At 38.8% G+C, this 17,794-nt stretch overlaps 2 protein-coding genes across 2 annotated transcripts; one reads left to right on the top strand and one right to left on the bottom strand.

Moving 5' to 3' along the window:
- Positions 1 to 88: 88 nt before the first annotated feature.
- Positions 89 to 2,178, top strand: zgc:112271 (uncharacterized protein LOC553698 homolog). Its single transcript, XM_051428605.1, has 4 exons — positions 89 to 107; positions 318 to 382; positions 846 to 943; positions 1,907 to 2,178. The coding sequence occupies exons 2-4, from the start codon at positions 320 to 322 to the stop codon at positions 2,004 to 2,006; spliced, it is 261 nt and encodes an 86-aa protein (XP_051284565.1). The 5' UTR covers positions 89 to 107; positions 318 to 319; the 3' UTR covers positions 2,007 to 2,178.
- A 6,222-nt stretch (positions 2,179 to 8,400) lies between these two features.
- LOC127349590 (protein c-ets-1-B-like) lies at positions 8,401 to 14,726 on the bottom strand. Its single transcript, XM_051375455.1, has 7 exons — positions 14,708 to 14,726; positions 12,292 to 12,411; positions 11,955 to 12,158; positions 11,223 to 11,420; positions 10,156 to 10,380; positions 9,927 to 10,045; positions 8,401 to 8,693 (listed from the first exon to the last, which is right to left on the bottom strand). Exons 1-7 carry the CDS (start codon positions 14,724 to 14,726, stop codon positions 8,478 to 8,480), a joined length of 1,101 nt encoding a protein of 366 aa, XP_051231415.1. The 3' UTR covers positions 8,401 to 8,477.
- Positions 14,727 to 17,794: the final 3,068 nt, after the last annotated feature.

Genomic DNA, 17,794 nt, shown 5'->3' with positions numbered 1-17,794 from the left:
GTGGCTGATTGGCCGTGGCTGATTGGTTAGTTATGAGGCGGTGACGACAACCCCTCCACGGTGGGCTACAGAAATGAGCGAAAACACCATCAAATAAACAACCTTTGGTAATGATAAACAAATGAATGAAAACTCCACAACTGTGCTGCAACAGGGTTTTTAAGATATATAGAATTATTCAACTTAAAGAATACTGCATTACTTCCGGGGTCACTGAGCATGCCCTCTCATTGAAGAGACTCAACTGGAACTCGTTCAATGAGCCAGTGTGTCAGTGGAACAGTTGGTGTACTATCGTCTGTGCTTCCTTCACTCAGATATGGCTATAACAGCTGATCACATCCGGGATAAACTTGTTAAGGAGCTGCCGGCAGTGCACGTGGTAGGTATCTGGCTGTTATTTGTATCACGTGTTCATGTCCTCTTAGCCTAAAGCTAGAGGAAGAGATAGGTTCAAGTCCTGTTTAGAGTGGGTACGGGCTGTTTCATTGAGTGTCGGCTATGCGCGCCAGTTAACATGATATTATGGCCGACAAAGAAGGCACCACTAAATTGAATGATTTTTGACTGGAGTTTGGTTCAGCTACACCTTAACGCTGCTCAGTGGGCCCCCGAGCTAACTGTGGTCTTGCTGCTTTAGAGTAGTCGTTCTCAACTATTTATTTTGTTGTCACTAGACTACAACATGACTATAGGTGAGTCCAGTGAGAGAACGTATACTAACACTCTTCACAGTCACTTAAAGTACACAAAATGAGCCAGATAGCAAGATAGAGCACATCATAATGCATACAGTCATTCAGTATCAGCAGCATGAGAATGAGCTGTCTGTCTGTCTCCTCCAGGATGTGGAGGATACATCACCCAACAGATGTGCTGCCAGCTTCAAAGTCCTGGTGGTGTCGTCCCAGTTTGAGGGCAAACCGCTGTTACAGAGACACAGGTATTACACACTGTGGTAACTATCAGATAATATATGTTTGCAGGGTGGTTTGTATTCAGGTCTGGATCAGTTTAGGTCAAGAGACAAGTAGATCCATGCCATACAGACACAGGGGTCCCAGGCATTCTGGAAAACCTGAATATTTACAGATTTGCTTTTCTGGTCAACACTTGGAAGTTTATTAAAACAACCAAATGTTCTGGAAATGATCTGTGTTGTCCTGGGAATATTTAATTGTACTTTAGCCCATTTAGCTCACATTGCCTATGTAAACCTACAGTAGGTTTGGGGAAAACTGTAGTAAACTGTAGTCAAGTCTCCAGAGACGCTACAGAACAATCGTCTGTGGCAAGAACTATGGAAAGCGAGCTAACTCGTAAAGTCTGGGCACCTATGCGTAACGAACTTCCTCACTTCATCACAAACCCTGCTTCATTATAAAAGGAGGCATAAAACTAGGGAAAACGTGTCAATATTAGGCCTACCAGTAAATGATATGACAGTTTGTGAGCAAGTGCTGGAAAGGTCCTGGAAAATAATTTCTTAAAAAGAGTGGGAACCCTAAGTAGATAAAAGTTAGTAGGTAATGATCAAACACAACATTTTATTAACAGCATTTTGTATTATATAGTTTATTATGATATTGATTGATTGATGATATTTTATGACAGCGATTCTACATGATATCACAATATCTGTGTAGATCCATAAAAAAACAACTCCATTATAGCAGGATATTATGAAATATATCCGATACATAAAGAAACATATCATACACACATTATTGTTCCAATCAGACTGTTCGGAAATATGTCTGAATACATGTCTGGAGGGGATCTTTAACATATTTGTAAATTGAATAAGAGAATTGTCTCACACATGGGTCAGGTGAGCGTTGGTGACTTTTGCGAAAAAGCCAAAGTGGGTCATTCTTTCTAGCCTGTAAGTGTTGTGTTTCAACAGGATGGTGAATACGTGCCTGGCCGAGGAGCTGAAAGAGATCCACGCTTTTGAACAGAAGACCCTAACACCAGAACAGTGGGAGAAACAAAAATCACAATGACACACACACCCACACACAAACACATACACATACATTTCCACTATAAAACAGACCATACACTTCTGTGATATGTAGAAAGAGTACAAGTGCTCTCCTTCATTTTCTGTAAATCATCGTATTGATATAAATGCAGTGGATCGCTCTCAAGGCAATAAAACACTTGGATGCTGTATTTTGTTGTTGTTGGTTATTTCCTGTAGGTCTTTTAATTTGAGAGCACAGAAATTCACAGAATTGAATCCCTTCTCAAGGTTATATACGTTTAGGTTGTAGAAAGAAATTTAGATATAGTTACCTTTGTGCTGCTAAAAAGCAAAATAAATATTACATATTAGATACATATTATATAACTGAGCAGAATGATAATGAGGTTTTGATAAGGATACCAAATAGTCTTGGTGGAATGGAAGCCAGCAGGCAAGAATCGATGGGCCGTTTTTTTATTGTAATAGAAATAATAGGTACATTATCTGAACCTGCAGTAGCAGTGCTGGTTCTTTCTATGATACTTTTGTATTCTACCATACTAAGACTTTGAACTCAGGTTTTGATGAACCCATATGTTTTCTTTTTGTCTTTTTATACTGAAGAAATTATATTTAATTGAAAATGTATTCTTACATGAAGTTCAAAGTTCATTCTTGACTCAGGAAACAGCAGTTGCGAGAGCTCTCTCTCCACAAGGTGCATTAATACTAAATGTACACTGGAGAGGCAACCTGGTCTCTTAAAGTCAAGACAGACGACCACCCACCTAGACCTGAAGGATCTGTCCTAGGTTTCTGCCTTTTAACAGGCAGTGTTTCCTTGCCCTTGTCGCCAAGTGCTTGCTCATGGTGGTACTGTTGGGTCTCTGTAAATAATGTTATAAAGAGTTCGGTCTAGACCTGCTCTATTTGAAAAGTGTCCTGAGATAACTTCTGTTATGAATTGGCACTATACAAATAAAATTGAATTGAATTGAATTGAATTGAATTAAAGTTGTAGTAGGTACCTTTTATAAAACTAAGTTTTCTGTCATATTCTCTGACACTTCCACTATCCTGACAGTAGAACATGAGACAGATAATCTGTGAAAAAATCAAGTTCCTCAGAGCCAAGAAAGATATAAAGTCCCTTTGGTTTGGAAGCTTGAAGATCTCAGAGTCTCATTCCCAGGGTCCCAAAGAGTCTTAGACTCAACAATCAACTACACTATATCTTGGCTCTGATTGGTTGGTTTCATTCAGGTCCGGTGGATTCTTGCAAACACCATTAGGAGCACTAGGAGGGGCCAGAGGGACCTGAAGTCTAATCAAATATGACAAAAACACTACTATCATCAGTACTATTACCACTTGCAACTACAAGTTCTTTGCACCTTATCTACCTATTTATCTTTTTTATCTTTTCTACCTCAAGTATTTTATTGTTGTATCTTATTTTATTATTGTATTTTATTCTATTGTATTTTTATTGTATTTAAATGTACCTGGCAGCTATGACGACCCAATTTCCCTTCGGGGATTAATAAAGTCTATCTATCTATCTATCTATCTATCTATCTATCTATCTATCTATCTATCTATCTATCTATCTATCTATCTATCTATGTAGGTCTATCTGAGATCCATTTAACAGCCTCTAACAGCAGACGAACAGCTCTGTAATAAGGCAAACAACGTGAAGAATGGGCACTGAATACAAATTAGATGAATACATTTATAATACAAACCATCAGTGTAGAGCACAGCTCTGGTGCACATGTATGCATACTGTGTGTGTGCTGAAGGGTAGTGAAGCCTCACACAAAGCACTGAGGTCTCCATGAGGTGTCACTAAGAGCCGGCGGACCCCCTGCCTGTGTGGTTCTCAGGGTGACACATTACAGCTGTGTGCTTTGATCAGTCAATCTGTGGCTTTTTTTAGGGTTCTGCCCATTTCACAAACACACCTCAGCCACCTGAGCCTGTACGTCTACACACACTATACACACTGCTACACAATCTTTTGTCCAATCCAATGTACAACAGATATATAAATATATATACCAGTACATTATTTAACTCTATCATATTTATTTCATTTAAATAGTCAGCTTCTTCCCTCCTGCAGTCTCAGGCTGTGTGCTTAATTCATTGTTTTCAGTCATTTTCTTTTTAATCAGATTGACTGTATATAATTGTTTTACGAGTAGCAATGAACAGAACTACATCCTGAATCCTTGACAAACACATACAGTACTGTAACACACTCTTGCCCTGCACTCTGTCGGCTGTCTGTTGAGTGCTAATCTGGGATGTTGATGGAGCAGGTCCCTGTAAAGATGTGGGCACAACAGTCTATCATTTACTGTTCTTTGGCCGTTTCATCCAGACTGGAAATTTGCCAGGAGTAGCCTTAAGTCTAAGTGGGCTCCTATCCGCTTCTCTACCTCTCCTCTTGGGATTACAGCTCCTACAGTGGTTGGCTGCTCCTGCAGAGTAAGATCGGTGGATCGTCTTAAAGTCCACTGTTATTTAATTTGAACCCAAGGCTTCCTTTTGTAATGGCTATTTTTGTCATAGGTAACATGTTTCAGCCGAAAGGCAAAAAATTAAAACAAGATTAAAACAAAACAGAGGGGTTTGAACGAGCTAGCCTTCGGTTAACAGCATCTGAGCTTGCAGTCGTTGCCATAGTCAGAATCTGATACAGTCAATTTGAACAATTTTGGCTTTAAAATCAAATCCAGTCAGACATCATTCAATGATGTTTCAGCAATAAAGCTAGAAAAAAAATTAAAACAAATAGTAGAACATTTTAAAGAGCTACCAGCAGCTGTTGTCATGCACACAATTCTATAAACATGTTGCATGTTTTTTAAATGACAGTATCTTCCATTCAAAGGTCAGTGAAAACATACTGGACATGGATGTGTGTGTGTGTGTGTGTGTGTGTGTGTGTGTGTGTGTGGGTGGGTGTGTACATGTACATTTTACAGAGCATTAGGTGTGCAGTTGAGCATGAGTGTGTTTACCAGCTGAAATCCATTTGACTTATTTGACTATATTTCTGACTGAACCATTAATAAACATGTGTTCCAACTAAATGGACAATGCAAGTGGAAACCTTTCAGTGGGATTTTGCAGTCTCATGGTAAGTAATGATGTCAAAAGTATATAACAAAAATATAACCCAGGGTCCACTGGCTTTTTTAGGAGCTTTCAACCACATCTCATGGTCATCATATGATAAGGTGGTAAGGTGGTTGTATGTGCTATAAGGTGCGAATGGGCTCCTTGGTCTGGAGTCAGTGATGATGTTTTGGTCCAAATAAACTGTAGGAGAACAGGTTTCAGGTTTCAACATCTCATTTACATCCCCAGATTTACAGTGTGAAAATAAGAATGTGTTTGTGATAAGAAATGGCTGAATGCTGATTGGATTTTATCCCTCAGTGAACAGGAGACAGAAACAGAGCGAGAGCATCAAGTGTGTGAAGATTACTTCCACCACTTACCCTTCCAAGGCCCACTAATGGAAGAGCCGATGTGGGGAGAGAGTGTGTGTGTGTGTGTGTGTGTGTGTGTGTGTGTGTGTGTGTGTGTGTGTGTGTGTGTGTGTGTGTGTGTGTGTGTGTCTGAGTGTGTGTTGGGAGTGAGTTTATTCACTGGTCAGGATGGAGCCTCTCTCTTTCCAGCTTTGGAGAATATGACACTGACCTTGTCATTCACACCATTGCAGTTTCCCCCTGAGAGCTGTGAGTAACAATAGGAACAAAACTGGAAAATAATTGTATCCAGGGCACCTTATTGTGAAACCTGTGCTGTGGCCCTATTGTCATTGTCCCAGCTGATCTGACAGAGGCTGAAAGTTCTATTTGATACCACAATCTATGTGTTTTGTGTTGCAATTTAACTCAGTCATACTGTATGCTAATGAGTTAGCATGCACCCTGGACAATCTGCCATACTGAAAGATGTTGAGAACTGTGTATTGGCAAGAATCTAACGATACGTATCATGATACAGGGGTTACAATTCAATATATTGCAATATATTGTAGGGTATAAGATAATATACTTAAGTATTGTGATATTTTGTTTTGTGATATCAGTTCTCATAAACAGTGTATTGATTTTTGTGTTTAAACTCCCAACTGCTAGATAGCAGTGTTGTAAAGTGAGGGTTGGACGAGACAGAGACACTGTTATGAATTGACGCTATACAAATAAAACTGAACTGAACTGAACTGAACTAAACTGTTCTGGGTGCAAAACTTTTTTTACCTTTTATGTCTGTATATGGTGGTGTTTTCCTTAAATTAGATTTCTTTAAAATCACTATATATTACCTCGCTTACTGTAACGCAATATATCACAATATATTGAATCCCTGTATCATTTCGGCAGATTCTTGCCAACACACAGCCCTATGCACGATACTGTAAGCAAGGCAGTATTTCACCATTGTCTTTTCTTCTAGTATAGTTGTTGCTGTTGTTGTTGATGTGTATCTTTGTCTCTGTCTCTTTTTTTTTCTTTACTACTCACCACCACATCCCCTCTACCCCTCCACCCTCCTCTCTTCCTCTAAACCCAACTGGTCAAGGTAAACAGCCACCCATCTAGAGTCGGGGTCTACTCAAGGTTTTTCCTTGCTGCTGTCACCAAGTGCTCCCTCATGGTAGGTACTCCTATAAGGAGTATGGTCTGGACTTGCTCTATATGAAAAGTAAGAGAGATACATTTTGAATGAATGAATGCATGAATAGGCGCTATACAAATAAAATGTAATTGAATTTTAATCCAATTTTAAGTTAATTTTCATTATTTTGTGTTTGCAGCTGTTTAATTTTCCTAGAGCTCCTTTAGCTAAATCTCAACATTCCTCTGAGTTGATTAGAGGATCATTCAGATCGCCTGTTGCACAGGGTGTAGGGACTGACTCCTCAACAGTCACTGAGAACAGCTTGGTCATTCCCCTCTTAGTACCCTTAGTACCTGCATCAGGGTAGTTCATAGTGCCTTGTCCAAGAGGTTTCATGCCCTATGAGTACCTGCTGCCTGCAGTCATATTTTTCTGCATATGAGTGTAATTTCTATTAACTGAATGGGTTAACATAATATCAATAGTTACTAATACTATTTAAGTTCATAAACTTGGTTTCCTTGAACAGTGTAAAAGTACTTATAAGATATGAACTTAACTTATATATTTTATTATGATATTACAATTTATTATTGAGCTGAGACCTTTAGAATCAGTACTACCACAAGCTGTCATAGTATTAAGAACACACCATCATTGGGATCTGCATCTGCATTATTTATCACAGTCCAGTTACATCTGTCCGATATCATAGCACTACTTTTTGTGCAATCTGAGAATGAGGGTATGAGTCGAATGGCTTTAGATAGATTACAACCCTGCCTTCGTGCAGTTGGGGATTTAAACACAACAACACAAAATGAATCACTGTCATGAATCTGTATGAAGCTATTAATTAAAAATCAATAGGGTTTTCTTTAAATCAATACAATATCACAAGACATAATATCACAATATATTGATGATGTTATTGCAAATCCTCTTCTCACATGTTGGTGAAGGAGTTTTCCACAATTACTAAGATTTTTTTATCCTCAAAAACCCCCAACCAGCATTAGGAGATAAAAAGCTGTCTATTTTCCAATAAATTAAATCACACAAAATTTCATCTTAACATAACCTCAATAAACACAATTCTTCAGCATTTATGTTCATGAGCACATATCATAAACCAGCTCTGCAGATGAAACAGGGTGGGACTGAAAGGAGCCATTCTTAAATCCACAGGAGCAGAATGAATCCCCCGCTGTATTAGGAATCAGAAGGCAATAAATCAATAAAGCCTTGTGAGGTATAGGAGATGTTAAATTACACTGCTTGATTTCTCTGCTGGAGCACACACAGCCTACTTCACATAATGTAGTGGAGTGAGTTGGCTGAGCCAGAGTGAATACATCAATCAGGTTCCATTAGTCCAACCACCAGCTGATCTCTGTTAAAACACCTCCTGGCAGGGATTCTCTCAGGCTGTGTTCGCCACATCAGTCTAGACCAATCAAGCTGTTTGCTTAGTTTCTCATTGGAAGTGCATGTCACTGTGGCTCACACAGCTGCCAAAGAGAACAAAGCTGCTCTCACCATTGAGAATAACAATGTTGAATTTGTGCTAAGAGATTTAAGTTTATCTGAATGCATGTTCACCACTGTTAGAGGAATAAATGACATAAATGACTTTGCTGTGAGTTTTATTTGACAGTCACAACAGTCAAGATAAAGTGCTACATTCCAGTTATATTGGCAGACATCCTCAGCATCCTCACACACACACACACACACACACACACACACACACACACACACACACACACACACACACACATGAAACTAATAAAAAGTAACAAACTGAACGATCCCATATAAAAATTGTCTCTTTGCTCCTCCTTGCCAGTGTTTGTTGAGGTCATTTGTGACTCGTATTACTGATGTCCAACATGGCGTGCAGTTCCCGGGGCTCATATCCCAGCAGGCCTTGCAGGTTGCAGACGAAGCGGTAAACATAGCGTTTGCCGGCCGTCTTGCGGATGATGTTCTTGTCGTAGTAGTATCGTAGGCCGCGACTCAGCTTCTCATAATTCATCTTGGGCTTGTTCTTCCTCTGACCCCACAGCAGGGCCACCTGGAGACAAAGCTACAGCTTAACTCCAGAGGTCAGTAGGCCGTATAGAGCTACAGACAGCAATACAATGATTATATACAATATTGCATGTAGCAGATTTCACGTTTGAGCAATGTTGCAATAAATGATGTTAGCAATCACTGGAGTCATTGAACTACAGTTGACCCCTCCTAAGTCCCGCCCCTTTCTTGCTTCCCAATAACAGTTGAATAATGGGGCTATCCATTTGTCTCGTAAATCCCCCGCCCGAGTTGGAAAGTGTAAATCTCGCAGCTATCTTGCGACATTTCACGGAGACACACCCCCTTTTGGTCGTAATATCAGCCGTCCCACTCGGGGCTCCTCAGAGTACACCGAGCTAAACGAGGGGGAACGTACGACCTGCAAAACAAAGATGGCTGCACCCATATTGAGATGTATTTTCTTTGTATTTGTACTACATTGGTCGTTTTATTGTCGATTTTAAATGCTCTTACACACAATACAATGTAAAGTTTTGTTTTCGAGCTGGTTTGCTAAATAGGCTAATGTAGCTAACAATAACACTAGCCTGCCACTGCCCCTGGTGGCTTGAGACAAAATATAACAAGACAGCTGCTGCACGGGTGGCGTCCATGTTCTTTCCTTCTTGTTCTTTCCGACTCGTAATGCCCAAAGACAAAAGGAACGCTATAAGTGGCACAAACGTCACGTTTGCGCGTCAGAGCAATTCGGGCGGGGAATTTACGAGACAAATGGATAGCCCCCTAAACCTAGGTCAGAACCTCAGTCAACTTCCTCTCTTCCTGTACTATGCACCTATGCTGAAAAGACAACCAAAGATTAGGATGGTTAAAAGATAAAAGCAAATTATATATCTTAAGTTAGCTAATGTAAGCAAAATGCTAACTAACTAGCTGGCTAATCTACATCAACCGTTGCTAGCTAGTTGCATCTGAAAACAACTTTAATGTGCTAGGCTAGTCTATGTTAAAAAGACAACCACATTTTGAAGATGGTTAAAGATAAAAGCGACATGGATACATGTTAAGTTAGCTAATGTTAGCAAAATTAGATAGCTAATCTACGTCAAGCAGTAGCTAGCTAGTTAATTAGTGTTTTGCAAACAATTGCTAATAGATGTAACTTGCTAACTATTTATGTACTTTAGGTAACATAAGATGTATGTGACTTTTATCTTTCAACCATCTTTCCTCAAATGTACGAGTGCTCCAACCCGCAGGCATTGTGTACCTCATCGGGGTCCGTCAGCTTGAACTCCCACCCATCTCCTGTCCAGCTTATACATGACTGACAGCTGCGGTCTGTCAGAAGCTCCAGCAGAAACTGCCACAGCTGAATGGGACCACTTCCTATTGAAACATAACGTATTATAAGGGCTTTAAAGACCTGCTGCATAGATTTACAACTGACCTGATCCATAGAAAAACTTTATCTAGGACTTCCTTCAACCACTACTCACCAGTGTAACCAGCAAGGATAGCTGCTGGTATCACAGCTCTGCCCAGATCTGTTTTGTTGCCTACATATTCTTTGAAGCTCCTGTGTTGCTGTGGTAAAGTAAAGACATCCTCAGACATGGTCTCTTCTGGGTCTGGGTCTATATCCTGGAGCGGAGCAGTCCAAGAAAGAGAGCCCACAATGTCAGAGTCGTCACTGTTAGCAATCTCCACTTCTGAGTCTGTCTCTGCAACAGAACAGTAGAAACACAGCATGGATGGATGAAGGGCTCTCTGGTGATGGTACAGCTTCTTTTTAAACCATGGATGTTTACAATGGTCTCCTGGAACTGTTTTTTGAAAAGTCTCCTGCCATAAATCAATTTTGAGGAATCATACAAATTTCAGAAGCTAAAACAATTACAATTTGAAAATCACTGAGTTAAAGCTGCAGTAGGTAATTTTAATAACATTTCTAAAACTTTCACAATATCCTGTAGTACATGAGACAGATAATCTGTGAAAAAATCAGGTTCTTCTGACTCCTCCTAGTGCTTCTTAATGGCATTTGCAAGAATCCACCGGGCCTGGATGAAAACAACCAATCGGAGAAATGAAAAACATGGAAAGACGCTTTGGGTTGGAGGCTTGAAATTAATTGATTGTTGAGTCTCATTCCCAGCATCAATAGTTGATAACCTGGGAATGAGACTCAACAATGAATGAATCTTTTTCAGTTTCAAGTTTCAGAAAATATGACAAAAAGTTAGTTTTACAAAAGTTAGTTAGTTGTCTCTTATTGGACACTGGAACAGTAAATATTGCTATCCTGTGAATACAAGTTGTGAGAACAAATTCCACAACTGATAAAAACTGCTTTACCAGATTTTTTTCTTTTGGCTACGGAAGCGTATTGCTACCACGCCAGAAAAAAACCCCATATCAGGTTAGAGCTGGCGTCCCATGTACCGAGTCCTTGCTGCAGCAGCCCAGGGTTCGATTCCGACCTGCAGCCCTTTGTTCATCCGTGTCATCCCCTCTCTCTCCCTCAATAAAGTAATATATATATGTAACGTTTCAAAGTTTTCACCTCCATTTCCTCCTGTTTCCTGCAACAGAGCAGTGGTGGTCATGTTCCTGCTGGGATCCTCTGTTTTGATCAGATAGTAGTCTTCATGTTGTACAGCTTCAGGGTCCAGAGGGTGAAGGTCTGTCCTCTCAGTAGGATGATACTCAACATGGTAACTATGTTTGTCTGAATGCTCCTGAACATAGTCTGAATAGTTTTCTGAGGAAACACAGACATGGGAGTCATAAACATAGTCATAATAATAGTATAATAACGGAGTAATTAAATGTGATAGTGGTAATTATGATAACTACAATAGCCAAAGGTTGGAGAAGACACATTATTTCATTTTATTTACCTTTGATGATTTGAAGCTGGCAGTAAGATGGTATTGTACATGCGGGTAATGAAGAACTGCAGTCATATTCACTCTCTGGAGAATAAATTTAATATATAAAAAAGAATATATGTTAAAGCTGCAGTAGGTAACTTTTACAAAAATAACTTTTATATATCATATTTGCTGAAATTTTCATGATTAGCTGTCTCATACATGATCAGGTCGTATGTTCAGGTTTGATACATATGCCAAAAAATGACACAGTCTCACTAGGCATGTCAGCAGAGATATATTGGCCCGCCTAAACATTTGTTTGTGGTAATTCACAGTATTAGAAATGAGTAAATATAAATGTCATTGGCGCACAGAGCAAAAACTTAGGAAGGGTCAATTAGAGTTGAGAAGAAAATTACCTCTCCTCATATCCTCCAGATGCTCCCACAGGATCTCCCCTGCAGTACAGTCGGACATCAGGCCCAGGAAAGCCTCTCTGTCCAGGCCACACAGCTCACTACCCTGCAGGCCTCTCAGGTCTGAACCCAGGCAGTGGAGACCAAACTCAGCCTGGCACCAGTCCAGCCAGTAGTTCACCTCCCACTCAGACCACAAGGTAGGATCTGGAAAAATATTGAATAAATCTATAGCTCTGACTGTACCAAATAATGCTCTCAAACTTCTTCATTTCCACTAATAAAAGCTTTCACTCCTGTACTGATGAATGAAATAGTGTGCATGTGACTCAGGCTGTACCCTGTGGGAAGTGATGGTTGATTCTCTCCTGGGCAAATCCAGCAAAACTGGCCTTCACTGCCTGGCTGAGGACCTCCTTACTGGTCGGGGTGAGAGGAGGGACCTCCAGGGCATCCAACTCTGGGACAACAATGAAATATAAGGACCATCATACAACAGTTCATTGAATTTCCACACCATAAACTAATTATAAGCCTATTAGAAGCAGTATATATACAGTATATGCCTATTTAGCATTAATAAACAGTTAATAAATGGGTTGTACATTCTATAATAGACTGTAACACAGTTGTTGACAGAAATGAAGACATTTTGTATTTTCAACTGTAACCCCTCCTTTGACTATTCATAACCAGTGTATCAACAAACACTATAATATAACTCTGTTGTAATCATAGGATGTCTTCATATTTTACATTAATATGAAATATTAAGTATTTTTTAGTGCATTCTTTGCAGCAGCAGTCACACTCTTATTGTCTTACATACTTATTCTTCTTCTTCTGTGTCCTCTTTGTTCACCTGTAACTTGAATAGTGTTGATTCTACTGTTTATTTATTGATACATGTGGTTTTTTCGAAGACACTTTTGTATGGAAGCTGAGACATACAGTCTTGCTCGCTTGTAAGTTTCTCTCCCAGTAATATTTTAGAATAAACTTGTATTTATATTATCACTGTGTAGCCTTGTGATGTATATATTTTATTTCTAGATAACTTCAAAAGTTTAGACATTATGACATCTCATTTAATATGAAAACAAGCAGAGCATTTAAAGCTGCAGTAGGTAATTTTTTATAAAAATAACTTTATGTCATATTTGCTGAAATCTTCCTCTGGCTCCTTCTAGTGCTCTCAATGGCATTCGCAACAATCCACCGGGCCTGAACAGAAACGACCAATCAGAGCAGAGAAAGACAGCTGCATGTTGAGTCTCATTTCCAGGACGTCAAATCCAGATGCTTTGGGACTCAACAATCAACTATCGTCAAGCCTCCAACCCAAAGCTTCTTTATACCTTTTGTCCAGGCCTGCTGGATTCCTGCAAATTAGGAGTGCTGGCCGAGTCAGAGAAACCTGATTTTTTCACAGATTATCTGGGAAAAAATGTACGCAGTTGTGTAAATGAACAAGTGATTTGCAGTTAGCAATTGTACTGCTAACTGTGTGGACTAAACCCGGCTACAGCGATGTGAACAACCTGCCCACAGCTTTTACAAAAAGTTATACAGAGTCGAATAATACCGTAAACCTTGCTTTTCTGCCAGCTGACAGCCAGAGACTGACCAGACGGACTGATGTGTTCACCCTGGATCTACAGAGTGGTGAGTCTTTATAGACTACATTTATGTCACTTTATGTTAAGCTTCAGATTGAATTGATGTGTGTTTTGATTGTTGCTGACTGAATGCAAACATAACTGGTTGCTGTGATCCCATAGATATACACGTATTAATATCTCTTCCACATATATGTTCCATACAGTATAAACTCCATTAATGTTTCTAAATACTCATGACACCTCACTGATCAACTGATCAACACAGGCTCATAATGATGACGTGAACAGTTATTATTAAAGTCTATGGAGGCCCATTCAGTCCCCCAGCACCTGTATACTGTCCAAACTCCATTCAAGTAAGTAGAGCAGAAGTCAAATGTTCACTTTTGTATGTCAAATGCACTTGGTATGGTTACATATATGAATGATGTACCATAATATATGAAAGCCTCATGTTGAAATGCTTTAAAACCTCCATTCATTCCCATTGTATAACTCAGCTGATACACTGAAGTGAGTGAGTTGAAAAGATTCGACAGTCATCCACAAATGATGCTAATCAGCATCAATGAGCACAGCAATCATACATTTTCTTCAGGAGAGGCTTCTCTAGTTTATTATATTCATTTATGATATTTATTATGAACGGCTAATTTATTCATAAATACAATTGAGCCCACTGATGTATGCTATGAAATGTAATAAATGGTAAAATATATTGTCAAACTACTATTGCCACGGTACAATGATCCTCCAAGCTCAGCATGTTAGGATGAGTTTCATTTATAAAGAGTTTAGACTGCTGGTCGGTGTATACAGGTAATATTACAGGTAATAAACGGTTAATAACTACATTTTAGGATTTGTTTGTGTGTGATCACATATTAAATGTGATTAAAGCTGTGCATAAATCATTAACTATCTCTTTATAGACCAGATGCTTCAAATGAGAAACTATTGTTGACAAATACATGAATAAGTATTTAAAATGTCCCTATATCTGCTTGCAACTAATTAACATTCTGCCAAATTCAATATTTTCCAGAGAACAAACAAGAAACAATGTGAATTTGTCCTGATGCTGACTGAAGAGAAAGATGAAGCACTGAACAGATGGAGGGATAGATGTCCTACCGTAAGTACTGCAGTCCATCCCAGTGTGTAAGGAGGATCAGGTGGAGGAAACTGAGACCACAAAGGGGGGAATGGGGCTTTTAATATGTTGGATGGGAGGGAAGGAGGGTACCGACTGTGATGGACAGCTGTCAATCCTGTGGATGTGGGAGGGGCAGGAGGGACAGGTCCGAGGCCAAGTGTGAAATCAACAAATCAGTTAATAGAGTGGGTGAGAAAATATCACAGGGCATTATGAGGCAATAACACTCTGTATATTTGGCTCTAAGAAATTGTAAAACTATCATACTATCATGGGGTGGCCGGAGCTGTAAATTAAATAACTGTGACACAAAGCAATGCCCCAGTACAGCTGGACACAGTCAGGACACGGGATCCAAACATGGTGCTGTTGTTGGAAATGACTAATGATAAATGTTATAACCGAGAATTGACGAGATCTCGGTTGAACAGGTATCCAGTACAGATAATCAGAGTGAAATGTTTCAATATCTGCACTTGTAAATACAATAACTTTTATTGAAAGAAATATATATTATAAATAGTTATAGTTCTAATAGCTCAGTTCTGAGGATGTTCTGTGAATTGTCGTCTCATAAATATCACAACTTCTGATCAACAGATATCAATTTCAGGCTTAAATTCACAATTTCTGTTTTATGAGTTTTAAGTGCTGCTCAATTCTGGTTTAAGCCCCACCCATCCAGAATACGGCCATTCACTCATTCAGCCTTTAGTTGCATGCAAAATCAGTAAGATTAATAAGCATATTTCTAAAATCTCCCAATGTTATCAGGTAATCCATATTATAAGTGCATTGTAGTTTGTTACACGAGTCCAGAGCCAAAAAATAAAGTAAACCTGGGAAACTACCATGAGGTCTGATAGGGAAGTGATATAATTAGGTTATTGGTTTAGGAGTTCTTTATAGATAAACACACACACACACAGATTCAACATTTTCAACAATAGAGATCATTTAGTTGGTTGAACTCAAATTATTTTGCCATATATTATGCAATTAAAGTAACCAATTTAAGCTAGCTGGCTAACATATGCTCAGCAGCGGTACAGTTATAGTTCTTTCAGGTTAGAGCCCCTTAAAATGTCTGTGCACGTCCCTGTACGTCTGCAGAATCACAACTTTTATTTGCTGATAGGTTACAATAGAGAATTCTAGTGTGATTACTGAACTCAATAAATTTGTTTTTGGTATATCAGCATCATAAATTGAATCAGCTATGTCCATTTTGATTCAAAAATAGGCTCCCTGTGGCAATTTATCTATTTATTTTCACATATCATTTTAACTTAGCGTTTTTTTTACATTAGACATGTAAATTCACAGGCTATTTTGTAATTGTATTAATGATTCCATTAAAATGTTAAAAATCTGTAAAATTGATGAGAAAAACTACGTAAACTTACAGATTTTGTTTTTACAGTGATAGGCAAAAGTAATTCTTACATTCTCCAATTGTAAGTGTGTAGCAATTACTCACAAAAAAAGAGCTTTAACAATTTTAATCAGATAATTCAATTCATAGTTCACCAAATGTTCACCAATATTAATAATAACAGAAAACATATATGCAGTTATTTATTCATTTATTTTTGGATCAGCCTTCCCTGTGGGTGCTCAGCCTTTATGCTAGGTAACAAACTCTCCCCAGAATTTTAAGGATTTTGTTTAGTTAAGTGTTTGGTAGTGTTCTGCCATTAGTCTCCAGAACAGCTTCACTGCTTATTTATTTATTTATTTTTTTAAGTATTTTTGGGGGCTTTTATTGCCTTTTATTGATAGCAACAGCTGAAGATAGACAGGAAAGGGGGGCAGAGAGAGAGGGGATGACACGCAGCAAAGGGCCACAGGACTCGAACCCTGGGCCGCTGCAACAAGGACTCAGCCTCGGTACATGGGACACCAGCTCTACCCACTGAGCTAACTTGCTCACTCACTGCTTCATGTCAGAGATTTTCCAACACTTAATGTTTCCATTCAGTGAGCCCACGTGCCCTACATCTGCATTCTTTATTTATGTTTTTATTCTCATTTGTTCAGAACTTTTCCTTAATTTGTCTTGGACCTCTTCTCCAAATCCATTAAGTTGCAGACAAAACAAAAACAAATAACATAGTAAAAAGGCCTCATTTAGCTAAGAATAGGGTCAGTTACCAACGGAGTAATTTACCATGTCATTTATTGTAGTCAGATTAATTAGCTTCCTCATTTCAGTGTTTGTACTAGTGGCTAAAGCAGACAGCTCAAAGTTTTTTCCCATCTCTGTTCTGCATTAGAAATAGACTGATGCACAAGTTTAACTCTGTATATTTCAATTAAAACAAAACAATCCAGGACCTATATCACCCTCTGCTGGCAGTCACAACCATGTGGTTCAGGCAGTGGTACGCCTCAGCACGTGCTTTATGGGTAATGTCTCTCTGCCATCTCCCCTGAGGACATTTTGAAGTGTAGAGCTGAAGTTCTGTGAAAGCTTGAGAATAATACATCCCAAACCACATCACAGGCACAGTTTGAATATAGGCCTATATCTCTCTGAAGGAGGATCAGTTTGGGCCCTGAATGTTAGATTTGTCAGATCACTGCAAAGGCGTTACTATTAACTGTGATTCTAAAAAATACAGAAGTAGAACAGAAATCCTGTGAATTAAAAATGTTATACTTTTGCTTTGATTATATGGTTATAGGAGCAGAAAATATTGTGACTAAGTTTTGAATTAGTATTTTAAATTTAAAGTAAAAGCAATTAATAATTAAAATAATTCAATTTAAAAATGTTTTAGGTATTAGTATTATGTAGCATTTATAAGCAATTCAATTCAGTTTTATTAAAAACGCTGCAGCACGAGTACTGACAGGAACTAGGAAGAGAGATTCAATTCAATTTTATTTGTATAGCGCCAATTCATAACAGAAGTTATCTCAGGACACTTTTCAAATAGACCAGGTCTAGACCGAACTCCTTATAACATTATTTACCCAACAATTCCCACCAGCAGTATGTATATTAGTGATGGCAACAGTCACCAATGTGCAGAGGTGCTGTGGAAGCGGGAGTTCCGGAT

Source organism: Dicentrarchus labrax, unplaced genomic scaffold (genome assembly GCF_905237075.1).
Source record: "Dicentrarchus labrax unplaced genomic scaffold, dlabrax2021, whole genome shotgun sequence".
Lineage (NCBI taxonomy): Eukaryota > Metazoa > Chordata > Actinopteri > Moronidae > Dicentrarchus > Dicentrarchus labrax.
Note: the sequence above shows the minus strand (reverse complement) of the source record. Positions and strands in the feature narration are given on the sequence as shown.

Excerpts from the sequence above, each read along its gene's own strand:
- LOC127349590 (XM_051375455.1), bottom strand. Across the intron at positions 12,159-12,291 it reads CAACCATCACTTCCCACAGG|ATCCTACCTTGTGGTCTGAG; the intron begins GTACAGCCTGAG and ends ATATTTTTCCAG. Across the intron at positions 8,694-9,926 it reads AGCTGACGGACCCCGATGAG|GTGGCCCTGCTGTGGGGTCA; the intron begins GTACACAATGCC and ends CTTTGTCTCCAG.
- zgc:112271 (XM_051428605.1), top strand. The coding sequence starts at position 320 with ATGGCTATAACAGCTGATCACATCCGGGATAAACTTGTTAAGGAGCTG. Across the intron at positions 383-845 it reads AGCTGCCGGCAGTGCACGTG|GATGTGGAGGATACATCACC; the intron begins GTAGGTATCTGG and ends TGTCTCCTCCAG. Across the intron at positions 944-1,906 it reads CCGCTGTTACAGAGACACAG|GATGGTGAATACGTGCCTGG; the intron begins GTATTACACACT and ends GTGTTTCAACAG.